This window comes from Anopheles merus, chromosome 3R (assembly GCF_017562075.2).
Source record: "Anopheles merus strain MAF chromosome 3R, AmerM5.1, whole genome shotgun sequence".
NCBI lineage: Eukaryota > Metazoa > Arthropoda > Insecta > Diptera > Culicidae > Anopheles > Anopheles merus.
In genome coordinates this window covers 43,499,380-43,526,594 of record NC_054084.1, presented here as the reverse complement: position 1 = coordinate 43,526,594, position 27,215 = coordinate 43,499,380, and the positions used below count along the sequence as shown (strand labels likewise).

At 42.7% G+C, this 27,215-nt stretch overlaps 1 protein-coding gene and 1 long non-coding RNA gene across 4 annotated transcripts; one reads left to right on the top strand and one right to left on the bottom strand.

The window, feature by feature from the left end:
- Positions 1-632: 632 nt before the first annotated feature.
- Positions 633-22,428, bottom strand: LOC121595870 (proton-coupled amino acid transporter-like protein pathetic). Of its 3 annotated transcripts, none has more exons than XM_041920202.1 (4): positions 22,146-22,428; positions 2,762-3,774; positions 2,536-2,692; positions 633-2,470 (listed from the first exon to the last, which is right to left on the bottom strand). In XM_041920202.1, exons 2-4 carry the CDS (start codon positions 3,709-3,711, stop codon positions 2,210-2,212), a joined length of 1,368 nt encoding a protein of 455 aa, XP_041776136.1. In that variant the 5' UTR covers positions 3,712-3,774; positions 22,146-22,428; the 3' UTR covers positions 633-2,209. The 3 variants fall into 3 exon arrangements, with proteins under 3 accessions (XP_041776136.1, XP_041776134.1, XP_041776135.1); XM_041920200.1 differs by lacking the exon at positions 22,146-22,428 and adding an exon at positions 14,137-14,735; XM_041920201.1 differs by lacking the exon at positions 22,146-22,428 and adding an exon at positions 3,852-4,045.
- On the top strand, positions 5,517-6,177 carry LOC121595872. The gene is made up of 4 exons (XR_006005208.1): positions 5,517-5,608; positions 5,722-5,884; positions 5,947-6,030; positions 6,099-6,177. It is a non-coding gene; the product is annotated as an uncharacterized LOC121595872 (long non-coding RNA).
- Positions 22,429-27,215: the final 4,787 nt, after the last annotated feature.

Genomic DNA, 27,215 nt, shown 5'->3' with positions numbered 1-27,215 from the left:
TGCATCGATGGCGGTAAAAAATGTAGTAATCTTCTGCAACCTACTTTTTCAGAGTTGAGCCAGTGGCGGATTAAGGGTATCGGGGGCCCTAGGCGGAAAGACGAGCTGAGGCCCTCTGTAAATGGTACATGTTGTTGTGGTGGGGGGGGGGGGGGTGTTAGCGGCACTGAACTTGCTGTTAGGAGATTTAAATGTCGACCGGGGGGGGGGGGGGGGGGAGGGGTAATGATTCGCCAGCCTTCCTTCCGGGGGCCCTTGCCCTTGCCTATGCCACACGGCATACTATAGAATGGCGATCAACGGGGCCCCTAAATCGGCGGGGCCCCAGGCGACCGCCTAACCCGCCTATCGTTAGATCCGCCACTGAGTTGAGCGGTGCATTCACAAAGGTTACCATCACCAGATATTTGATAAAAAAAAGTAAACCATTACACAATAGACGATTAGGTAATTATTTGCGAACAATTCCCGCCGAATGAATATATTTGATTTAATCTTTTTTTTTTCGTACAATGATCGCGAATCAACCAATTAAGCATTAGGATGAAATCCTCTGGTTGATTGTAATAATTCACTTCGTCCAAAAGTAAAATTATGCAAGGAAATTCTTTCATGTCAATCAAACTGTAAAAGTTGATAAATGTATTTATTGAGATAATTATTCTGAAAATATAAACGAAGCACGAGGCCCGGGGTACTTACAACGATCTACTAATACGTCTAGAGCTATATTATTTACTTTATATTACGCTACGTAGTCATGTGCAAAAACTACCGCTTCAACGCACTCTACTATGTATACGACCTGCTGATGAACGGCCAGGTATGTCTTAAGTGGTGGTATGGTTGTTCGGCTGATGATATATTCTTTTTGATACACGTGATACCATTTTCAATGGAAGACAGTTTTGTGCAGACATTTGGAAAGATAGAACATGGGTATGACAAACAGGAGAATTGTAAAATTTTCTCTCTCAACAATCTTTCAAATATTTTGTCAGGTGGATGAAGAAGTTAAAGTTAAAACAAAAGATGGACTTTAAGCATTCCATTCAATGAGCTGCATCTGTAACAGCATCGGTAGTTATTGGTAGCATGCTACTGCACTAGGATTATAATGGCAATCCGATCATTTCGAGCATCTAGTCCACTAGGAACATTCCCTCACGCGCGATACGCCCTTAGGGTGTGTAGGATTAAAACAGTAGATAAATATTCGCTTCCGACCAGTTCAGAACTGAGCCGGAATGCATTTGCTTACAGTCTAATCGATAATTCAACATCACAAGTTCCTGTGCGTGTAACACTAGCCACATTACACTGGAAAGCTGAAGATTCACCTGCCACAAGTATGACTCTTCTTCGTTCTGTGTGTTTGTGTGTACATTATCATAAAAACAGCTCTAATGAAGGAATTCTACATAAACAATGTCTGCCCATAGTATATGGCTAGCTTGAACGAATAATTTCTTCCCACGTATGACGTGGCTACGGGTAATTTTATGGTGTTTTTGCTAATTGGCCTAACAATTGAACCTACGATTGGGGCATGTTTTTATTCGACTCAGCACGTGTCGCACCCAGCAACGTAACATCACCTTGACTAATTCCCCTACTTCATTCTATCGCAGACATGGATCCCGAATCAGATTCGGACCGAGTTTACACACTCAACAAAGGGGACACTTGGGATAGATGTTGTAGGGATGCGTGTAGGATGTGTAGGCAAGGACACTAAACTGGACAATTGCAAGGAACTTGATAAGATGCAGGGACGATCATATTAAACACATAGAAAAATCAACTCTTAACACAAGGCAACGCACGCGTACGCAGCACAGGACCTACTAGCGTGATTAAACGACGACGTCATTGATTCAACGAGATCCTACAATTGATGAAGACGGTAAAGCACACCAGAGAGCGGTCGGCAGTTCGGCTGCCACCCATGCTGCCACGGATCGACGGCTTCTAATGCATCGCGATCACACGCCGATGGTGCACTTTCAGTGCGGAAACTCGGGCTCAAGACGTCTGCAGGCAGCGCCTCACCATCCCTCTCCAAACTCGCCATGCCCCACCCTGTAGTGTATGCAGTAGTTGGTGGCATCGAGCCGAGAGAGCACGTGTGTTGCACTGCACTGCAATATCCCGCCACGCCTGAGGAGTTCGACGAAGGGACTAAAGGTGCTGGCAGCTGCCGGTCACCTTATACTTCCTCCAGATGCTCCGAGAACTCGATAATACTGACGTAGGTGCCGGTGACGAAACCGACCACACCAAACAGAATGAGAAACACGTTCTTCCACAGGATCCAGTTGAAGCGGCCAAATCCGGGTTTTTCGTAGAACGTTACCAGCTCAATGACGGCCGGGAACATCAATCCCAGCGTGCTAAGGCACACCGCCCCGATGAGCGTGATGAACGGGCCCAAGTTTGGCAGTGCGGCAGCAATTATAACTGTAAGAATCTGTGAGCGAAAGAACGCGACAATGAATGTGTTTGTCTAAGGGTAGAATCGCTACAACAACATACCACAAGACCAATGCGAAGTGTGTACTCAGCAGCATTCTGGTGCTCGTTGAAGTTTCCCTTGATGTTTTTCCAGATGATTTCCATGGGTACGTAGAACTGCAGCGAGTAGGTAAGGAATATGGCTATCGCAATCATTAACTTTACCATCTGAGCCGGCCTGTTTGGGAGAGACATACAATATTAATACATGACTGGCTCAAACGCACATTCACAGCTTAACACTTACACTTCCTCTACGGGGAGATTCAACGTGATGCTGCCCTTAGTTTCATCGCCGTACTTCAAATATCCCAGAAAACCTACTGTAGCGTACAGCATCACCACAACCGACATGCCAGTGTTCAGCACGCCCGGACAGCCGATAAAGTTCTGCGGGTTCTTCATATTGTTTTCCAGCGACATCACTACACCGATACCTTCCAGCGCGAAGATGACGGTACCGAAGAACATGGGCAAATGCTGAACTTCAGCAATAGCCTTCCGTTCCGACAGTGCTGGCAGGTCGGTGACGATGTAATACAGCGTGATGCCAACACCGGCACCGATCAGCACGTTGGCGATGAACGAGAAGGGCGTCAGATACTTCAGCTTACGGATCAGGTTGATCAAAATCAATGGAGCCAACAGCATCAGGATGTAGATGCGCACATCCCAGTACGAGTGGGTATAATGATCCACCACCTGCTTCAGATTGGTCGCCACGAACACGATGTAGATACAGCAGCACCCGACGAGATCGATCACCAGGAACAGGTTGATGATGAACCGGGCCAATCGTGAGTACTTCTTCAGCTGCTCGGGTCCTGCCAGGAACGCAACCTCTGCCACATCCGCAAATCCAAGCGATGGAAGCTGAGCACGACGGCACAGGATGTGTGAGCAGCGCACCAGAATGTGTATGCAGTAGGTACAGATCGCTCCAATGGCGACGGTAGCGACCAATCCGAACCACAGTCCAGCGTTTACGAAGGCTAAAGGCATCGCGAGAATGCCCGAACCGAGCGAACCCTTCAGCAGATGAACGAGCGTTTCCATGTCCGTTGTCGGGTGAGTCAGCTTCCGGTTCTCGAACGGATTGTACGTTCCCGCCTCCTCGTCATCCTTGATCATGTCCACCAAGGGCAGGGTGGAGCCGGCGGCCGTCTGTGCCGGTACATCGTTCAGCTCGGACTTCATGCGACCGAAGATGTATCCCGTAAGCTCGGACTTGCTGCCTCCGGTGAGCTGAGGACGTATTTGCTAGAAAAGACAAGACAAATAAAACATAAGGTTAGTGAAATGGTACGTGGTAAAGATGACCTCACAAAAAGATGTACCTGTGTAAAATTTAGAGCACAATTTAACCTTTCACATCCAAATTTATCCAACAATTTTTTTTCAAGATAAGGAGATTTTTATGTAAAGATTCCAAATGATAACAAACAATTTAGACAATTTTTTAGACTAGCCAGGAGAAGATTACATGTTTTTATGACTGTTTTCGCTCATGGTCTACTGGGATGTGAGGAGGTTGTGTGAAAACCAATCATACATTCCGCCATATTGCTTAGCAGAAACAAATCGCAACTGCTACACATTCTAGCAACGATTCGCCTCTAGTTTACATCATTTACATTGCCCTCGATCAATGTCGGTCATTAGCCCAGGAAGAAGAATCGCTGCCATAAAATCACAAATTTGTTGCTGTGTATGACCATGAATAATTTTGGCAACAAATGCTCTAGCCTAACCTAATAGATCGAGTTAACCTTCCAATCTATTTTGAATTCGTCTGGCCAAGTTGTTTAACACTCTCAGCAGGGACAATAACTTCACCGATTGGAGGTAAATGATCTTATTAAAAATTTTGTGTAGCAATTAAAAGTATATTAAAAAATTTGAAGTGTGGCAATTGAGAGATTCTTGGTGCAATCAGAAAAGTACGTAAAAGGGATGGATATTGGGCACATTCAACGAACGGCACCAATATTTGACCTAGGCCTTCACTATCTGAATCGATTGTCTGTGTCTGTGTCTGTCTGTCTATGACTCGATCGTTCAGAGTGCACTTTCGACATGCATTTGCTCGACAATGATTGCCGCATGTTTTGGCGGCTAGTCAACGATTACTGCGCGCAAGCGCATCCTCTGCATCAGTATAGTGGGAAGAATTCGACGCGGTTCGTGCAAGCTGTAGTGCGTCGTAGAATCTGGGTCAGACACGTTCCATTCGGGTGCGTACTCCCTGAGATCGTGATCTGAGTCTATTTTCCCCCCAGCACGGGACACAGCAATGTGGTCGGGCAGAGAGCACATGCGCCAAGCTAGAACATGTACTACACGCAACATGAGTGTGCACGTGTCCAATGTCTGATGATCAGCACGCAACGAGCACGTGTTTGTTCGAATTTGCCCGTCGAGCTTGTGGATATGCTAGTCATTGGAGAAAAATTTGGCAACGATCTGCCCCAAATCAACTATCGCCCTCGTTTAACCCGAATCGACTAGCGGAGTTATATGTTCGCCTGCGCTTCGAGAGTTGTGTATGGTTTGAGCAATGTAAACAATGCTAATTCTCCTGTTGAGTGCGATGACTGCTGCTTGTGCAGTACTAAAACACCATCAAGCTTAACTGATGGTAAATTTGGTTTTGAGTTGTTTTTTTTTTTTCTTCTCTCGGGTTCTCTTTCCGCATTGCAAAAGTCAATAAAGCAACGCATAGCGCCTGCGTATGGGTGAGGGTGTTTATTTTTAAAGCGCTGAGCAAAACAAAACCACCAGCTCAGAAGTCTGAAGCTCAACCTCCGAGCGCGACTCTTGGCGCGACGCTTCACACGCACCCAGGCGTCGCGTGCTTGGGTGAAATGTGATTTTCTGAATTCTTCGCCTGTGAACGGCACCGATTCGGTCCTAGGTTAATTTGTCCCCATCAAGGCGAAGGAAGGCCGGTGGCGGCACGATCGACCTGCAGTCGCGCCTCAAGATCCGAAGCAGAGTTCTTGACACAAGATTGTGTCAAGTTTAAATTTACAAGTGCTGGGGAGACATTGAAAATCTACCAGCCGGCGCGAGTCACACGTGACGAGTCTGGTTGGTTAGTTGGTGAATTGTCAAACTTATCACGCAGATCAGTGTTATGTTGACAACAGTCAACAGTGTTGCAGAAGCAAGCATTTGTCAAACCATGGAATGTTCTTTCTTTTATAGATCTCCTTCCATCTCCTCCATAGATTCTCTCTAATGATGTGAGATTTAAGTTTGCTCGCACATTTTGCCGCTTTTCGCACGCAAGAACAAAGTGTCGTCGATCGTGGCGTTGGAAGCGATCGCTTTTGGTCAACGGTTTGCCCTGCGGTCGCGGTACCGTCACGTACGTAAGGAAAGCGCGTTACGCTCTGATGTGTGATCTAAATTTGGAATGTTTTACTGCAGCCAGTGGTCGGCCAGTGGTACAGCGGTGAGAACTCCTACGACGCCGCGTTGTCGTGCTGTATAGAAAGATCCGTATTTGCCATGGTGAGTAGGAACCACAAATATGTGTGCTTTTTTGTTTTTTGTTTCATCTCCTCTCCTCGTTCGGGCAGCTGGAGCACGTATTTTTCAACAAAAAACATTGAGTATAGCGTCCCGATAGAACTGCTCAAAAATGTGTTTATTCATTGGCATGGCAAAGTCAATGTTTGGAGGGCATCTATAGAGCGAAAGCGACAGCGATGCGTAGTGGGTGAGATTCTTGCGCCTAGTTGTTATTGAATGATCAAATCATTTCCGAGACCGATCGAGATTGGCAATTAATGAAGACGGATTGCCAATTTCGTCGATTAAGGCGCGGGCAAAAAATAGCTCGCAACGACACCGAGGCTACCCCGACAGGAAGCGAATGCTTGGAATGCCAATGGTGAACTGAAATGAGTCTGTTATTCCTTGCATTGATGTTATTTTAAGAATGCTTCAATTAATCGTACTATTGTTTTAATTGTATTTTATTTTTAGATTTTTATGATTCAGTTCATTTGTCAGTGGTCTGCCTGTTTCCTCTCAGCAATGTCGCCGAGAAAGGGAAGGACATTCTCCGATGCACTTGCACCTACCGGTAGTAGTCAATGGTGAAAGTAAGTAGGTAGGAAAGTAATTTTCCTTGACCGTCTGCGTGGGAAGCAAATAAAAAAAAATGACACACAGACCCTCATAGAAGACATTCATTTTGAACAACCTCAAGCAAAACGTTCAACACATGCGATTGCTCTCGTTTTGCCACTTCTCAGACGACCCCTTTCGCTAGCTGCCGGAAGGTGCAAATGCGCTTGTGCAAACTGCACAACACATTGTTGCACCCACTGGAACGCTCATCGCGTTGCAGCTGTCACCATACACGACGATCCGCGGGATCCGTGTTCGGTGTGCTTCGGCACAGGCGTGTACAAAAGTGCATCTCCTGCGCTAGAAATGCACACCGTTCGGATAGTTTGGTATAACCAACCGCAAACCGCACGTTTTACACTGGTGTTCCCTTTTCCCGAGTGAGCGGATACTGCTTCACGTAGCAGATATTTTAGCGCAAAACATGCGTCAACCTAAACTGACCAAACAATGGGTCATTTGTAAGCACGTGGCTAATGTATGTGTTAAGGATTGTAGTTGCCGTGCTGCCGTCAACAGTAATATTTAGAGCTTGGCTGGTGTTTACAACTCGATTAATGCCATTCCGAAAATCGCTATCATTTTTTATTCTCTTGTTTTGTGGTGAAGCTTATGCCCTTCATCGCCGGTTTAGATTTTGCCCAACAACTTAATGACGTGGGATTGAATACGAAGTGAAACCAACTGTCCAAAATTGTAACACCAAATCGACACCCTTTTAGGTCGGTATGTGTCATCGTTGTGAATGCTTTTAACTGTAGAGAGAGAAAAAAACACGCTCTTTTTGTTGCACGAACACTGAAACTCGATCGTTCTCTGCCAACCATATTAACAGCGTCAATAATTATCCCTGTAGCTTTACATAAGCATGAAATGCGACTAATCGCTCTAACAACGGCAATTACATTCTCTGAACCAGTTCAAACTGGTAAGCATGGGATAAATATACACTCCGTCTCACCCGAGAACCTTTCAGCCATGTGGCCGTGCTTGCCGGGCAGAGATCAGTCAGAGTTTTGCTGTATGTTGTGTGTACTATGTGCAACAAAATGTGCCGTGTTTAACATGTGCACGCTGTTGTTCTGAAGGTGAGTTATCGAAATACTCACTGCGCCATAGTACATTGGTGGATCGGTAGAAAAGCAGTTCTGTAGCACTAATAAACCATTAAATATTCAATAAAAATACTTAAACCAAACATGGCTTCATTACACTACCGATAGCGTGCAAATGACTGAATTCATTCATGAAATTTTGCCCTTTTTGTCAATCGATCCAACCTATACCACTAGACACCGATCATACGTTTCAAATTGCGCTCCCTTTCTCATAATTCCACAGCAAGCAAATTCACTTCAGCATGGTGTGAGGTTGCTCAACGTCTCACAGTCCATAAGTACACAACAACAACAACAAAAAATCACATTTGAAATAAAAACAGTTCAAGCAAGAAATGAAAATCAATATACTCAACACCTCCGGAATGTCATTATTGTGTTTTTAAACCTATCGCGGGTGCCCACTCGGTACTTGGTGCCATGTGATAGGAAGGTTTTTAACTGCACAAAAAAAGAAGGTGCTAAGCTCGAAGTTCATATTTCACCGTCCGTGGCGGTCGCACATTTACCGTTCGTGGCTCAGGTTCACCGCTATGGGTTGCATTGCTAGCATTTTTGTGGCGCGATCGCTTGCGGAAGGAAGCGCACAAAAACGCCCTACGCTCTCTTTCCCGTCTGGTTGCTGCTAGTTGCGATTAATATGTGCATTTACAAACCAACCTTCCCTTGGGTGGAGCCAGACAACACAAACACATATGTGGGGGGTACCTTTTTATGTCAACTTTACGTTTTAAGTGCATGTTTGGCTGGAACTTGTCACTACGTCTCTCGGGCACTGTGAGCTCAAAGAAGCTCTTTTGAGACAGAGAAAAGTTGTTCCCACTGATTTACGGAGCTGATTTTGTTCAACTCAAATAATTGCGCATTGCATAAGACGCCCCTTGTCAATCACGGATAAGATCGCCATCGATCGCGTGCGTGATGGAAAAGAACCTTCTAACGGCTGCTTCCTGGAATTGAAATCAATTATCTGATTAAGCTCACGCGTGCGCGCGCACACACACACACAACGATCGTATTTATCGGCACTGCTAATTTTCTCCTCTTTCATCGCGTCGACAGCCCAATCGAGTGGCCAATTATTGGTACCCGGAGCCAATAGGTGTAAATTGTCTGCGTGTGTGCGTTCTGCTACCGAGACAGGATACGTCGAAGCGGCGGTGGAAGATGGAGCGACCACTAGGTGAACAGAAAAAAACCAACACGAAGGCTAAATTACAGGTGGCCGCACACACCCGTATCGCAGTATCTGATAACGTGCCCTTCGCCGACCGTCGTCTCGCCGTGCGCATTCCGCGGTTTTCCGCCAATGGAGCCAGCCGGTTCGAGGCGGCTACTCAGCTTGCACGTGCGGCGTGTAAAGTGGTTAAGCAATCTGGCCTCTCCTTTCCCAACCACTCGGTACAAGATCGCGCGACACCTCGAGTGAGTGGAGATGGCGGATGGCGGTGTAAAGCTAATCTCGCCTAGGAGGAGGCCACCCGGAAGGAGCCCGTTGTCTTTAGTGGGCTTAATTCGGATAATTTCTGCCGTCTTATGAGCAACTGCAATGCCTTTCCGAAGCTCGGAATAGAATTATCGGAGGAAGTGCGTCGCAAAAAGGGTACACTAGGTGAGAGACGCTTTGAGCGTTGAGCTGAGGGGAGGGCAGAGACATTCTGATATTTCGCCCTTTATTACGATTCGGGAGCGGTTTCAATGTCAACCAGGTATCTAATTGAGCTGAAGGGCAGCGTTTTATGTACACAGTTACGGTGGACGGTAGTGGCACCGATATAGGCAGGTGGGTAAGTTAAGTGTGCGTCTGATAAGATATACTCCATTTGGACATGTAAATTGTAGCACATTTAGAACAATGTAAACAGAGATGTAGCAGCTGCTTTTTAAATGGAACCGTGAGGGCACTCTTAAAAGTGGCCCTTTTAGCACCTTTTCTGTTGAGTCATCAACGTAAATTCACTACGTATGTGTGTTGATATTTGAATACTTTTATATTACATTACAAGAGCTATATTTTCAGTGAAAAAACTAATGCAATTATGTGAATTTTCACCGCGTTCTATGTATCTGCAAATGCCAATCTAGAAGACTCCGTTTGATCCTTGAATGTGTATAATTCAGTTACTTTTCTCTAGATCAGAGGTATCCAAACTACGGCCCGCCGGCCGCATGGCCCTCGAGAGCCTGTTACGTGGCCCGCGATGATTTTATAAAGGTTGAAAGGATAGGATAGGATAGTTTATTATAAAAAAAACATATTTAAGTCAATATTTTAAGTATTACCTTTTAAGGACAACATACAGATGAAATAATATAAATTTGTTACAATTGTATACATTCAATTAGTATTTTCTTATAAAAACGTGATTTAACGTTCACACATAAGCTACAAGTAACGCCAAAATGGCCCGCAACATTATTATTTGCGAGGCAATGCGGCCCTTCAAGGGAAAAGTTGGGAGAATTCTTGCTCTAGATCATAAGTTATGAGCTTTGAATTGATGAATCAAGGAGCATACAGTTCTAGAGACTAAATACAACATTCAAATAATGCATCTGACAGTCAAAGATAAGGCATCAATCATCAGATGCAAGATATTAATTGATAATAACGGTGTAAAAATTGGTGCCTTAGTGCCAAATATTTGTAAATTAGAAAAAATATCTTGCAACAACCACTATATTTACTTATTTATTGATTTATTTATTTTGTTTATTTTAAACTAAGACATGCAGTCCTTACTTCGGCTTTTAATATACAACACATCAACAGCAAAAGCGCGCGTACAAAATGCAAACAATTAAACTCACCTCTCCTTTACCACAAGTCTTATCCTTCCCCTACATTAACCCCCCTTCAAAACAGTTCTCCCGCAAAAGTCCGGAGAATATATTCTTTCTCTCGGGCTCTTGAGTTTCCCCTTCGAATGAAATTGGGGAAAAATGTAATGCGCCATACCATGACCTTGCCAAACGGCGGCATGCTTGCGTGATGTGTAGCACGTCTTCTGCTCCTGGAACCCACTCCCCTATCATCAATCGCAATCAAGACGCAATGCCCCCACTCCGTTTGCAGGGACGGACGTAACGCAGGGCAGCAAAGGGCTTGGTTGGTTCTCCTGTACAACTCCTGCAAGCCACAACTGCCTGTCAATTGGGGGACGTGGACCAGGCGCGGAGAATGCAACCGAAGGAAGGTCGGTTTCTCTTTCAATACAACACAAGTTTCTTTGGACAGCAAGTTGACGTGCAAAGGAAAGTAACGACGCAGTTTGCTGCTTGAAGGGAAAGATAAAATGGAACTGTTTCCGGAGGTGTAGGCACCACAACAAACATAAAAAACAAGAAAAACCGAGATGTGTCGGTCGGTTCATTCTGGTCGATGGGGTTGGCACAAGACTGATTGCACCCTAGCGGCCTTAGCAATCTCCAGCGGCGATGCCGGGTCGTACCGGGTCTGTGACCAGTGTACAAGCCAAGAGACCCAGTTACTCAATTACTGCCTTTCGATGAATGAAGCGACAAATCGATGCGGACAGTTGCAATTCGTTCGTCGTCCGCCAGCAGTACAGTGTTGTGCGGGCGCACACCCGGCAGCTAGCACGTGCTGCTGTTCAACAACAGCAACAGAAAGGAGCGATAAACAATTTAAACGCCCTGCTACAATTGAACGGCCTGGCGCGAAAATGGCTCCGGCGAAATGTTCCGGCGCACGTGGAGCTGAAGTTGATTGGAGTTTCCCACTCGCAGGGTAAACGCAGGGAGCGTAAAATTAGAAGACCGCAGGGGGAGATTGACATTTTTCTTGTCACCCACGCGGGGTAGATTCTCCCCTTTCCCTCGTATGTGAGTATCGCAGTGCCACCGGCTAGACAAAGTTGCCGCTGATTACCATCTTCCAGAAAGGACGCCCTCCGGACGCTGCAGGAAATCAGCACAAACTACTGTATAATTTACAATCTGCCGCCTACGGTTGAGGTTTTTCTTTTTTATTGCATCTTTTTGCCATTTCATTGCCCTTTTCACTTGCCTCCCCTGACAGACAGCAACACACTCGGGCGGTTGAATCAACACTAGAACGGGGAACAAGATTTTCTTCCGTGTTGCATCGATCAAATTCCACGCTGTCGCGTGCATGTGCATGTGCATTGCAAAGTAATTAGCGACTTGTGTTTCGCAAAAGCAACGAACCCAACATGTTCAATCCGCTTTACCTCAAAGCCAACGAAGAAAAAAAGGGATCATGATCCACTTTTCTGAATTCGTTAACGTGCTTATCTCGTGCCGGTATGTGTGCTGCTGTATGGAGTTAAAAATACGCGACTTACAAATTATTCGTTGCTGCCTTTTCCTACATTTTCCGCCGCTGCCTTTTTTCTCTCTCTCTACACCGATAATTTGCGATCCCGGGTGTGCAAGGTCGTGCGAAGGATTTTGCCTGTCGGTAGCGAAAAATGCGCGGCAGATGGGAGCGCAATAAATACGCATCGGAAAGCTCTACCCGCCGGTGGAAAATGGATGAAAACAGTGGCTGTCCGCTCAAAACAAAGCAAAGATTCCACATCACACCGAAACCGTGCGTCATTCTTTGCCGCGTACGTGAATGCCCAGCCGATCGTCGCGAAAAACAGAATTGGAAGGCCTGTCATGTGGAAATGCTATTTTTAAAGGTAAAGAGCGTTATTTATGTTTACTTCGCAGCGGTCAGACAACGCCTCTTAGAATAGAACAAAGTATATTTGACAAAAAAAAACCGGCGCATGAAACCAATTTGATAATAAATAAGCCATACTGACACCAAACATTGTGTTCCCCACAGGATAATATGCCCATCACCGTCAGCGGAAAACGAATGATGTAACATAATTTTAAGGGACAGTATATACATCGCGCTAGAATAAAACACACGAACCGGCTCGATCTGCACCGGTACGGAACTCGGAAGCAATTTTCATGGCGTTGACATCCGAAATGCCCGGTGCCAAATAAATGCACCAACCGTAACTAACGACCTGTTGCGCTTGCACGGTCGTGGTTGTGGATTAACGAGCCATTTTGAAACAACCTTCACCCTTCCTAGCGGTGCACAGCTGGACGAAGTGGAAGCAGCAGGAAGTGAACACGAGACACATACACATGACATGGCAATTGCGTACCGGGTGTAAATGCAATGTAAACCGCAGCCCACATATCAATGCACCGCACCGAGGGCGACATCAAGCATTCGTCAACGTCCAATTAAACGTCCAGGTGTAGCCCATCTGTGATTCAGGCTCGTTATCATCGGCTCGGGCTTATCAGCGTTCCATCAATCGATACGAGCTCGATAAGGAATGTCAGGGCAACGGCGCAAAGGCATGTGATGGATACCAACACGGTGCATGCAATCTTATCTACCGCGTGTGACATTTCCTTGCCGGATCTCCCAACCCACCCAAGCAGGCGGAAATGTACAGAAATTCGCCTAATCAATGTGGCAACGCCGGAAGTGCCCTTTCCCTGGTGAGCTGGTAAATCGGTTTTTGTAAGGAAATCGCATAATTTGTGTCAGCTGTGCATTTTTCCATGATTTGCAGTGTCAACAAAAAACACCAAAGCTTAAATTTGCCAACTTCTGAAAGTAAACGGTGGATAAGATACGCATCAGCACACAAACACATACGCCACACCGGTACAGGTAATCAGCTTTTATGAGTCAACACACTAACGCCAGCAATGAAAGTTCCCCCGGAAGCAGCTGAAGCTGCTAATTGAATTTCCAAACGACCTTTCGGTACTTTTCCTACAAACTCACCGAACTGTCTGTCTGGCACAGGGAGTGGCCAAAGTTTCCATTTACAATATACCTTCCCCCATCGGGCGCGATCGCGACGGTACAACACTTTAACCCGCGCCGTAGGTGACATCGTTTCCATCAGGCATTTATGCACACTCAGCCCGCAACACAGCACGCTCTCTTGTTACCTTTTGCTTTACCAAGAAGCGCCCTTGAGAGTGAAGTAGTGCAAACAAATTAAACAAACATGCGACCTGATCGTTGCACCGTTCATTGCGTACGCAAACGGAGTGCAAAGGGATGGCAACGATCAATCCCCTTCGTTTATGGGTGGATTGCTTTTCGCACCGCGCTGCTGTAAATTGTAGAACATTCAAACGGTTTTCAAACGAGTGCCAATGTGAGGCCGCATGGTTAAAGCTGTGCACATTCTACGGAAAACTGATATGGCGATAGAGCTCCCTGCGGCACTGTAGACACCACTGTTTACACTTATCAGCCTTTCCTTACAGCGCACCTGAACTTGCAGCGAACCGCACCGGAAACAAATACACTACTACATTCGATCACCGATCCACTCCTACTTACGGTATACTCCAGATGCTGCACCCGGCCGGGTGTTTTCTTCTTGTAATTATCCATCACCTATCCGTGTGTCCGTTCAATACCGTGCGTGCGTCGATCGTCCAACAGTCAACCGTCCAAAGGGTCTTGCTCTGCCGAGATGTTGAACAACTGTGAGCTGTTCGTGCTGTGCCGTTGTTCAAATCCGCTCGCTGCCGTCCGACGGCGCTAAAAACAGATCGCACAATGATCGTGGCCTTTCAGCGACACTCGCACTTGCACCTTGTGCCACGGCCTGCTAACTTTCTTCTTTCAACTAATGAACAAATTTGTCGCCTGTCTCGCTTTCGCGCGTATTTTCGGTACGGCTCCTCCCGGTACGGTTACGGTAAGGGAACGGTCGGCGATGGGAGAACGGCGATTTTTCACAAAACGTTATTACAATCTGCGTAACGCTTCACGCCACACGAGAGACCGATCATAGGCGGATTTATTGCTTAATGTTTTGTGGTGTGCGGTTCGCGGATATCCGTCGTTTTTCTTTTTACGAGGACAAGTGTTGCGGACAGAGAGTGCGTCCGCGTGCGGCGAAGTTTCGCTGTACAATGAGAGGCCCGGCACCGCTAGCAGCCCCTTTAGAGGCGAGCGACCCTTGTGCATGCTACGGGGAGAACAATCCGATGCTCCCCGCGTTTGCGCGGCAGCACCCGCGATGTTCGGTGCGCGTCGTTCGAAAGAGAACGTTGCTCAAACATGGTGAGATGGTGAGCAAAACCATATCTACTAAAAGCGTTTTCGATTTAGTAAAAGTGCCAAATGTTTGAATTATTGTTGAATTACAAATCGTTTGAATTGTAAAACATTTAGTTTAGGAGTCGGAGTAAAAATTAGTTCAAGATTTTCATACAATACCGAAAGCGATCAACAAGTAAAGAGGAAAAACGCTTCTGGAACATTCGAAAATCATCCCTACTCTTTTCTCAATTTTCTTATTTTGCACATCTTTATCGTTTCCTTTTGGTTTGATGTTTGTTGTGGTTCTCTTTCTACCTAACCATTCGTAAACATGGTTTAAAGTGTATTGGTTTGTACTTCGTTTTTGTCAAGTGCATTGTTTATAATTTGTTGTAGTAAACATTTTGTCGTTTCTGAGATAGAAAAGTTTTCAGAAAGTTACAGACATTTACTATGATTAAAATTACAATGTTTGAAAAAGGGCTTCATAATAACATAAATAACATAAAAACTTACACAAACCCACTAAATTGACTTTGAAAACAATGAATTTGAAAATATAAAAATCAAAAACTTATAATTACAAATAAACTGCTTCATCAGACAACTCGCACCTCAAACGACCAAATTACGCACCTCAAACGATCAAATTATCAAAAACAAGTCTGGTAAGCATGTATTTGACCGTTAGTCAAGAAGAAGAAAAAGAATATGAAGATGATACACATACAAATAAAACTTTGATTCTATGACAATTACTTTAAACTGCTAGCTCATTTAATGGAAATACGCCTGTAACGAATATCACACTACATGATGACAAATTATTTGCCAGAATGATAAGATACTATTCCACGACGTCAGCAAACTAGACTAGTGACATAGAAGCAGCGTCTTTTATCTTGCTTAAACATTGCACCATCTAAATACACGATGGCAGTAGAGGGACAAGTAGCAATGAATTATTATCGTTTTCGTGAATCATTCGTCTCATTGATGTAAATATTACGTTCACCGAGAATACATATGCAGTAGTAGAAATCATTGTTTCGCACAAAGATTGTAATCAGTTTACGCACTAAGCATTAAATGGTTTTGGTAAACGCTCGCTCATTTCAAAAACACATAAAGGCTCACATTTCGCCAACCGACCACTCCGCCCTATCCATTCGAACGGTACGTACGAGTGGTCGGTGCAGTTAGGGGCCGTTTTTTGCAACGATACGATTCGGTCAAAGCCGCAGCATAAGCACGAACAACTTATTGTGTGCAGGTCATAATAGCGACGACGAAAGATGTGATCTCAGAGCAGATCGCGGCAAAAGGGATGCTAAACTTTAACCCGCGGTCTAGGCCATGTGCGAGGGGGCATCACCTGAGTGAAAGAAGACTCCCGATACCGGCTCAAACCAGTTTTCGTGCCAGTTTCTGTTCCACATTCTTACCTTTCTTAGGTACGTTCGGCAGGTTTCGACACGAGATCTTCGCGTCAGCGCAAGTCCTTCGTTCCGTCGACGCGTGAGGAATGGATGAGAGGGAGGCACCATGCTCACACCAAAAACCCAACCCCATGCTTACGTTTGCAGTCTTCAGCTTCCCTGTGGCTACGGGCATGGCAACTTTTTTTTTGGTTGAGATTCGCGCACTACGGTTCGTGGTGAAGCCTCAGGCCTGGGAACGAAACAGTGGAAAATTCCCAAAACATAGCACCGTTGTGTGCATGTGCCTGGTTGATTATACTCTGCGTCGTGGCCGGAAGGAAGGGGAAACTCTTAGACCTGAAAACGCTAGCTCTTCGATGCATCGACACTTGAGCCATCGGCTTGAGCTTCGTGGCACACGTTGAAAAGGGTTCCCCACTTCCAATCATCGCCGCCAATCACTGAGCCGATCTTTGCGTCACTATATTTGATCAACGTCGCATTTCATCGCACTTTTGAAGATCGTTTGTTCGCTTTCCAGCAGCACCAGCGGCAGGTTCGAAAATCTGCAAATCAGAGCACTGTTTCGGTTCAAGCAAGACGACACTGCCTGCGGTACCAAAGGTCGATGTTGGACCGATGCGTACGGCTTGATTGCCAATCAATTGGCCGCTGGCGAATCGTGGTGCTTCATACTTGGCGCCGGTTTAAGGCGGATGGAAATTGGCTGAGTGGCCGGAGCAGACTGAGATCTGCTACGACCGGCTAGCCACGACCAATTTGTTCAATTGAGCTGCACCAAGTATTGACGCGTATCGAGCGTGTACTGTTCGCAAATCGCTCTTGCTAAACATTTTGGTTGAATATACGTAAAAGCAATGATATTTAGGTCAATATTCTAGTGTAAAAATTGTATTGCTTTATTGTTTTATTTTATAAAAAGTCATTTAAAGTATTATACAGCCTCAAGTTCATACTTATTGCATTTATTTTTAATAGTACAATTATGATCATTAAAAGTGCTGCATTATAAATCTCTTCAATTTCAAAGCATTCCCTTTGACACTTTCATTTTTGTTATGTCCCGCTATGGCACTAGCCATCGTGCACCCTTACATCAGCATAAATTCATTCATGTTTTTTTTCTACATCGTGAACATAAACTTCTGGCCACGTGCAGGCAAGATCTTGCTGGAGTGCGAGCCAGCGTCTAATGTCTTTGTCACTCACACCATATCTTTGCATATCTTGAAGCGTTTCCCTCACATGTAAAATGGCGCTTGGTTAGGCGAGAACTTCCAATGCGATGGAAACTTTCCATGACGTCACATGTTCGTCAAAAATGCTGGCACGAAGCGGCGCTCGACGCCACGAAGATCGACGCTAAATGCAGTGCCGGTTGCTTTTGGCCAACGGTTGCTCTGCTACTACCAATACTACTACAGCTACTCGTACAACTATCGTTAGACTGGTATACTCTTACGCTTATAGTGCCCACCAAAGTGTTGAAGGTCTAGCGCAATGTGTCGTGTAATGCCGTAACGTGACATTAATTCATCTAGTTCGATGCACCTCTGATGAATACGGATAGCGTGAGCGAGAGAGAGCTGGTGAACTAGACACCGAATAGTGGCAGACGGAGGGTGTGTTAGAAAGAAACTAGGTTTGATGGAAAGGACAATTATCTTACTTTACTTCACTTTTTCTTTTTCACAATTTATAAATTACATTTATCCTCACACAGTCCCGATTTAAGAATAGACATAGGAGCTTTGTATGTATATCAAAATAATTTTTCATCTTGAAGTAAAATCTCAAATTATTCGTTACTTTAATGTATCTTTTCTGGTTTTCTTAAATTTTTAGGCAGTTTAAAATGAGCAACACAGAATTAACAAATTTTTATTAGGTTTTTTAGAAATGGATGAATGTATATCTTTAAAAATATCCCTTACGGTGCATAATAACGATTTTATTAACAATTTCAAAGTACTATCTGTTCCCGAGTTACGCAGTTCTCGACATACAAAAATTCGGAGATACGCGGATTTCTTAATTTGACAGATCAAATGTCAAATCAGTACAATTTACTTCAAGAATTGTCCAATGCAATATAAATTACATTTTTGCTGATATATTTAATCCAAATTTAAACTTTAAAGCTAAAAATATCGCGATGTTCTGAACGAATCGTATCAAACAAATGATAACGTGTATAAAAGTACTAAATTGAATAAAAAAACCGAGCAATCAATTGTATTTTGGCCGAAAACCGCGGAATTCGACTTTCGCTGCTATTCGAGTTACGCGAATCTCTCGAGAACTCACAATCTGCGTAACTCGGGAGCATACTGTATACCCAAAATTAAAATGAATAAGAAGATTGTAAAGAAATAATTTTGTCATATAAATTATATATAATTATTCATAATCGTAGACTTAACAACATGCCTGTCATGGGTTCAAGCCCCAAATGGACCGTGCCGCCATACGTAGAACTATCCTGCTATGGGGGGGGGGGGGGGTAATCCATAAGTCACTGAAAGCCAACCCCACAACTTTGGTACAAGCAGACCTTGACCGACAATGGTTGTTGAGCCAAAAGAAGAAGAAGAATTCATAATCGTAGGTACCACATAATTAAGCATCAATCTTTCGATTTCAATTGCTTTTTCACCAACTTAAAATTTTAAATTTTATATTTATTAAACCGGTAAAATTATAGTCAATTATTTCAAACACAAAATCATACAAATGTGTTACATTCGGCATGAAGTGAACGTATTCATTTCAAGTGAAGTAATTCATTCGTTAAGAAACACTGACGCTGCACTATGGGAGCAAGCCATTTAGTTTAGCGGCAATTTTGCATGCACAAATACATTTTGACTGTTTATCAAATGCTTCCATTCAAATATTTTACTACACTATAGAAATCCATAAAAAAAATATTCTCTATGAATAAAAATTCTATTATATTCATTCTATTTGCTTAAAGTGACATAACATAGGTTCATCCTTATCCTTTAATGATAATGTGTTAAGATTGCAAAAATTAGAATGTCCTTTACATTTTGTTTCCTTTTTGTTATAAAGAGCGTGAGATTTTTTTATTTAAAATAATATGTGTTCAAGGGATTTCAAATTGGGGACTACGTTGATGATGGTACAGTAAAATTAAATTTTTAATTCAAGTTTTCTCATGAATATCTTCATCTATGTTTCCTACGATTTGAATTTCGTTGTACTTTCATGCAGTACAACAAAATTTACATTGTTAATATACTGCTTCATATAGTTTCGGTATAGTAAGGTTTCATTTACGTGATAAGATAACATTCACAATGCTTCCTATTATACGGTTTTTTCCAATAGAATAACAATAAAGCACAATAACCATCATAACCATCAACCATTATAAAAAACAAGTAAATAAGTAATTAACCCAGGAAATAAATCAGTTGAACATTTTTATTTATTATGCAGGTAGTAAATAAAAATTTAAGGATTTTTTTCACAATTTTATGACACTCTCGCATTCTGGAAATTACAATACTTTCTTTAAAAACTTAATAATTAGCTACTATATATGATTTTTTTAAGTTCCTGGTATTTTCCTGTTGTTTAATAGTTACTAGTTTTTGTTAGCTATTTTTGTATGTTTTCATTATTTAGTTTCGTGCTCTGCTGTAAGTTGCAATGCAAAAAATAATAATTTTTATCATTGAGAGTTCATATTTTTTCAATTATGAGTATTTTTATTGTTTTTAGTAATGAGAGCACTTCAAACCTACAAGTTTCATGTATTATATACATGGTTTTGGAAAAATATTCATTTTGCTTTTTATTGAATAATTGAAAATTAAAATTTATACTAAATTTTATTTATCAAATTTATACTAAAAGTTTATACAGCGCTGTTTGGCATTTCCATTTTATCAATGAAGCATCTACCTAGTTGAACTCCTATCCATATAAGTGTTTTGCCCCCAGGGAAACATAAAAGAAAATGGTCTGGCACTCAATGTGTTAAACATTATTATCATACTAATACTATTCAGATAAGTGTAGTTAACTAACAAACAGCACGTGCAACATTTTTGTGAAGTTAGAAAATTGACATAAAAACCATTCTAACACAAAAATTTAAAAAGTTGCTATGGAACTGCTTTAATTTGTTATTCTTCTATGAAAAGCTGGTATAAATCTAATAACAGCTTGATATCCATGACTGATTAATAATTGGGGCCGGTCTGGTGGTACAGTCGTCAACTCGTACGACTTAACAACATGCCCGTCATGGGTTCAAGCCCCAAATAGACCGTGCCGCCATACATAGGACTGACTATCCTGCTATGGGGGGAAATCAATAAGTCACTGAAAGCCAGCCCCACAAGTGTGTTGGCAGGCCTTGACCGGCATCGGTTGTTGAGCCAAAGAAGAAGAAGATGTCTAGGAAGCAAAGATTTACTTTATATTTGCAGGTTCAAATAATAGTGAAATAAATCCATTTACTCATGCTTCAATCCCACTTTCATTCTCATAAAGTGATGAATTCACTCATTGTAAAATGTTTTTTCAACTAAAATAAAAATACCAACAAAAGTATCGGTAGTACTAAGCGCCTGAAGGTATGCAATTCAACATTAATCTTGCAATATATAAATCAACGACGTGAGCAGTGATTCTAACAACACCATATTTTTCGCGTATTTCTCGTAAATCTGGCCGTAATTTCTTATTAATCAAACAACACATTTACAATGAATAAAGTTCAATGGGCTGATTTCATTCGGCATGTGTCGCTACAGCAGATGCCTTACCTATTTTAAAATAAATAATAAACTTCCGATCTGTATTATTGTTCAGTCATTCGAATGAATGATTTTGACAAATCAATTTGTATATCATATTCACAAAACTTCTATTCACAGCACAACTTAGCTTTTACATTGCTGAACTTTGCTGAACGACAAAGTTTATATTCGTAATAAGTTTCCAAAATATTATGTAATTATCACAATATTAAGTCAATTCAATAGGAAGAGCGTTGATCATTTAAAATAAAACTTAAAAATATATATTTAACACTTTTTTTCAAATTCGGTACGCGGTACATATTGTATATCTTATTCTCCTTATAGAGGAAATGTTACTCAAGCAGATCAATATTAGTTAATGACACTACCATGTAAACAATTGTAAGGGCTGTTTAACATATTCAACCAACTGCCAACAATTTGTAACTAATGAACCAACATTATTTTTCAAACGCCTAAAATACATTCTAACGCCTAAAATATTTTACTTCCCTTCGAGTGTCTCTGAGTAAACAAGCATTATTACTTCACGCAACACTTCACTTGTTACAACTCTACCATATTTGGTGGTAGGAGCCCAAATTTCATTTCAGTACTTTTCCACTATATTTGGCAATGGCCTACTAACCTTGTCCCGATAGCAACCACTCGAGATCCAACAGAGCTCACTTCAAGCTCCTCTTCCTCTACCCGTCGTCAGTGAACATGAGCACGCCATACAGTCTGTTCGTACGCCAACGATATTCACGAAAGCAACCCGTGGCGACCCAAGGACTAGTTCATGATCGTTGAGATTGATGTGGGTTCTAATACGTTTCGCAAGAGGCACAGAAATTCAGCAAAAACAATATGAACGGTGGAGAATTCGTTAAAAATACAAAATATCGAATGATCTTCTTTATTTCCAGCTCACTCTTTTCCCTCCAGCACACCATTCACAACCTTCACCGGTGCCTTTGAGCATTGTGTTAATATAATCGTTTATTCTCGCTGATTTTGGTGATCGCCATTAACATTTACATTTTATTCATCGACGTCAATCCGATACGTTACTCACCTTTAGGCGATCCGGTGATCGCGACACGACAAAACAACTTAATCTGGGAGCACCTTTCACTGATTCCTACCAAACTTGAGTGAAATCGAAACTTATCGAATTCTGTAAGGTATTTTAATTATTACACTGCGATTTTTTTTCTTAAGTTCTTTTACACTCAACTGGCACGCTTAGCCGTACACTGAAAGGACGAAGCCACGATCAAACCAAGCCAGACTGCACATTCAAATCCGGTGATAAAATGTCTGAAACGGTACGCTGTCGAGGCTCGACTGAGCGACCACTTTTGGGACCCGTCCGGTGTACGGGTCGTAGCTAGTCCTGTGTTTGTGTGTTCTACCAAGCGGTAGGGGTATAATGGGGGTTTACAATTTATGCGCAACATGCCTTCACTACCACTCCGCTAGCGTACCGGAACACCAAGTCCAACTTTCGGCCTGTTCTGTGGGGAGTAAATTCCGGCAACATGAGATCCGATTGTGAGATTGTCATTTGTGTTGACTGTTTGTCAGCGTACTGTTTTGGTGTGCGAGTTTGCAAATCACCTACACCGTGAAATTTGATCACATAGTGCCACTGTTGCCACTAGCGTAGCCCACGGTATCTTCTCCTGCTCATCTCTATCAACCAAGTGTTCTGTATTGGTGGAGCACCATTTCGGTGGTCATAAAATCTCGGTATGCCGATGACCCACCCACCACAAGCACGTCCATCTTCACCCTACGCTGCTACCCAGTGGCAGAGTGGATCGTTTTGGACTGCTATTGTTTACTCAAGTGCAAACGGCCTATTGACGTGGGAGCGCACCCGACCCACCGAGGGTACGTGTGTTGGTTTGATCACATTATATACCCCTTCCAGCATGACGGAGATCAAGGCAGCAACGTGTGCGGAAAGACACGATCACATTCGTTGTGTTTTATGAATGAAATCGCATTCTGCCCGCGGAACGGAATGTATCCAGTATCGCGTCGTGCACTTTCACCCCGAGCAATCAATTCCAATCTGGCATAGTTGACATTTATTGCGCCGTTGGTGTGCGCTAAGCTGGCAAATTTCGGGCATAGCTTTTTGTCTATTGAATTAAGCGAAACTCGTCTATTGTGATGTATGGAGGTTTGCAATGAATTGTATCAAGCCGCTATTCATTAGTAATTGGAATACCGCTTCCTCTAACCTAGATTTAATTCAATTAGCAAGCTACAAAACAGGAATGAATGAGAATGCATTTATAATAATTACATGCAAGGTAACCGCACATATGTTGTAGATAATTTTGGCATAGTTTGCAATGTTTTCTCTTGACAGCGACTTCAGTGCTGATGACAGAAATCATAAATTTATGTTAACTTTAAAATATATTAAAATGTTACGTTACATATAATCATACAAATAAGTAACTTATTAAATGATTACACGCATTCAACCATATTAGACATAATATATTAAAAATAATGATCCGAAATACAACAAATCAAAAGTATATTAATTATTTTATTTAACATAGCAATACCGTGTTTCATTTAAAACACACAGAAAATTCATGACCATGTTTTTAGTAAAATTGAAGTTTCCCTGAAAAAAAGGTAAAAAATGATAATTTAAATGCTAGTTTGTTTAATATTATTTTCTGATAAGATAATTATTTTCTGTATTGCCAACCTTTCTGATGTAAAACAAATATTGTATCAAAGTTCAATTTATGTTTGCATTTCGCTTCTTGCGTGTCAAAATAAAGTTTTACAGATCGTGGCTTGAAATGTAGAGATGTTGATATTGACAACAATTTAGTCATGACACTTCAGACTTTAATTCAAATTCATGTATCTACTTAATCGTTTATTTCGTTAGGTTAGTCGAAATTGTATTGCATATCTATGAGTTCATGTCAAATGTATCATCAGCGGCGGTTCTAACGGTAGACGAACTAGGCGGTAGCCTGGTGACCCGTTGATTTAGGGGCCCCGTAAATCGATAGTCTATAGTAAGCAGTATGTATAAAAGTTGACAGAGTAGTAGGTACACTAAAACCGCCTTTGTGTAACATTTAAAACTCCTGTCCAATAAAATATCCCATTGAAATTAGCTATAAATTGCTGTCGAGCTAATAATTATCACTCTATTTCCTGTATGAATATCGGTATTATTTAAGATTGATATTGTTTTTAAACTGATTTGTACAGGTATGATCAAAATTATTCTATTTTTTACAAACGTTGGCTATTGATATTGTCTTCTAATCATTCAACTATAATCAATCCTTTAGAGTGGATTAAATTAACTCAGACCTTTGAGGCTGCATATCGTTCTCTCATGAAGGAAGTAATGCCAACGAGAGATTATCATTCATTCGATACACCTTGTTATACAAAAATGCAAAAACATTTACATACTGCAAACTCCATTATAACAACGTTTATGGTTAAAAGTTGTACTCTAACTAGCAACACGGAATCAGCTGATCTGTTGCTTGCTTTAGCAAAGCTACACTAGCACCCAGCATTCTGTAACGTAGCAAATTATCAGCTTGCGCGTATGCTAATCCAGCAGCTAACTTGACCGCAGAATCCAACACCAAGCACCACACAGGGTGCGTTTTGTCGAGAATCTTGTTTATCAGGGGATCTAGGCGTCGATCGCGAACGCTCGCCCCCGCCCAAGTCAAACGGTTACGATTTGGTGATTTGAAATTTAAATTTTAAATTGCCACTAAAAGCCACGAGTCGCTCGCGCACTGCCATGGTTGGTGTCCCTACTGGCTACCGGTCGTGCTGCACGAGGGCGAGATTGGATTAGCTCGTAAATGTTAACAGCAAATGGGCGAGGTTCAGTTTTCGTCATCTAGCTCTAGATAAGGTGCCATGGCTGGGCCAAACTGGTGTGCGATTTCATTTCCCGTAGTAGAATGTGTGGCTATCCGAGAGACCCACGAAATAGTCAAAAGTAGATACTTAACGACACCATTTGTCACGTCATTTAGCAACGTATCGACAGGTGGTCTAAACTGAGCATGCTTTTGCAGAGATCTGACACTGTTGTTCCTCTGGGTACTAATGCATTCACGTGCAATCGGAATTCCACCCCTCAATGCGAGTCCGGCGCAACTGCTAAGACCATTCAACAACATCCGGCTAGACAAATGCCGTGCTGACGACGTTGCTGCTCTTTGAATTGAACCTGATTCCGGTAAAATGCGAAATTGCCCTTGCGTACATTTACGCTAACGAGATAAAGATATTCCGCTCGGTCTTGCCTGCGGGCGAGACTGTGAGACTGCGATCACCAAAATCAAGACAAACACGGGCAAGAGTGGACCTGCAAAGGACAAATCTGGAAGTCAAATCTATTTGTACTACCTCGCCATCAAGGACTTTATGATGCGTGCTGTAGTAGCTCCACACTGCTCAAAGTATGGGCAACTGAGGGAAGCTTTCTGAGTATGTGTGCAAGAGAGGAGATCCTGTTTTGTGCCCAAAATAAACGCTCAAGTGGGATGCATATTAAATCAAGATCACACCAACTGCGATAAGATTGATATGGCCTTAATATTGGCGTACTTATCCTCAATTGAGCGAAATACTTTCGGCATTCCCTTCAAGACTGGGTAGGATCTTTGACCTGTTGCTAAGGATATTTTTGGATACATTTGGATACTTATTATGTATTTACACCTTCTAATTTGGATTGAGTTGAATTGAATTAGAGCATCTGTTTTGAATGATTGTATTCACATTGGTAGTGCTTGCCATTTTTATCATAATTGTTTAAAATGTACAACACACTACAAGACATATGCTTACCAACATGTCATGAACAAAAATCATACTGCCCATTCTTCATTATTTACTTTGTACATACTTGAACCACACTTTTGGTGCACGTGATTTGGAACCGGTGCGGTAACTTCCTCTCATGATCGTCAGTCGTAAAACGAAAATGTCACCTGCTGTCCACGCGGGCCGGATATTAATTATCCTCCCCAAGCTTCATGATGTCATGATCGGCAAACGCAATTACATCCATTGCCAACCCCAACGAGTAGAGGAACCTCCGCTAAATGTACTGCGTGCGGTGTGGCACACAGCACATGTAAAATGCAAATTCCAACCACGGTTTAGATTGGAGTCCAAGTGGCTGCATTATTCGTTTCATTTATTGTTACCCTTGGCCTGCCCACACGTTGATGACGCCAGCGGCAGAGTCCTAAGCGATGCGATGGCTTCAAGATTTGGAGGTCCTCACGCTTGTCGCACCATACCGCACATCAGCCAAGATATCAAGAAGCTACTATCATCGATATACCATCGTCAGTGCAGCGTAAGGGCGCCGTAGATCTTCAGCGTCCTTGTAGTTGATGGGGGATAAATTGAATGATTTGATCGCAACAATGCTGGATGATGGTTTCCGAAAAGACCGGTCCACCACTGGTCCCTTGAACTTAATTTCTCATGCTCAACCTTCTGCAGATGAGTTTGATGAGACGACAAACCGGACACCAAGCAGATAATCCAGTGGACATATCAAGGGTGCGCCGCGGCGAAGGCTACAATAATCATGCGAAGTTGTCCATCATTGTTGTACGAGACCGGCGATTAATTGCAGGCTTTGTTGACCTGACACAATGAGATTGTTAAACATGGTACATGGTTAAATTTCACCATTCGCTCCAACGTAACTCAATTTATGTCCACTAGCTTTATCATTATTTTTCCTTCTCTCAGCCAAGACTTATTATTATTTACCGGCAGATCTGAAACAGAAAAAGCTAAAAACGTTCCATGGGCGTTGGACCCAACACACTCGAAATTTTAAGCTGCTCCGATAATTGGTTATTGGACTTATTCCACTATCGAGGTGTCGAGTGTACCTGTCGTGAGCAACTTTGCTTCCCAAGCGTCACTAACCTGCAGAAGTGATGCCTCCAACTCGACGCGGCTCAGGTGCCATCAAACTCTACGCACACTTCTGATTGTCTCAAGTACAACCGTTCACTTACAACACCTACCCGCTGATGAGCATGCATCGTTTCCCATTTAGAGCGATCCCTATATCTTATCATGATGCTCCGCA

What these genes read in the sequence shown, in the direction of transcription:
- LOC121595870 (XM_041920200.1), bottom strand. Translation starts at nt 14,190, where the DNA reads ATGGATAATTACAAGAAGAAAACACCCGGCCGGGTGCAGCATCTGGAG. An exon ending in AATCTCCCCGTAGAGGAAGT is followed by an intron (nt 2,693 to 2,761) that starts GTAAGTGTTAAG and finishes TCTCCCAAACAG; the next exon opens with GCCGGCTCAGATGGTAAAGT. An exon ending in CACTTCGCATTGGTCTTGTG is followed by an intron (nt 2,471 to 2,535) that starts GTATGTTGTTGT and finishes TTTCGCTCACAG; the next exon opens with ATTCTTACAGTTATAATTGC.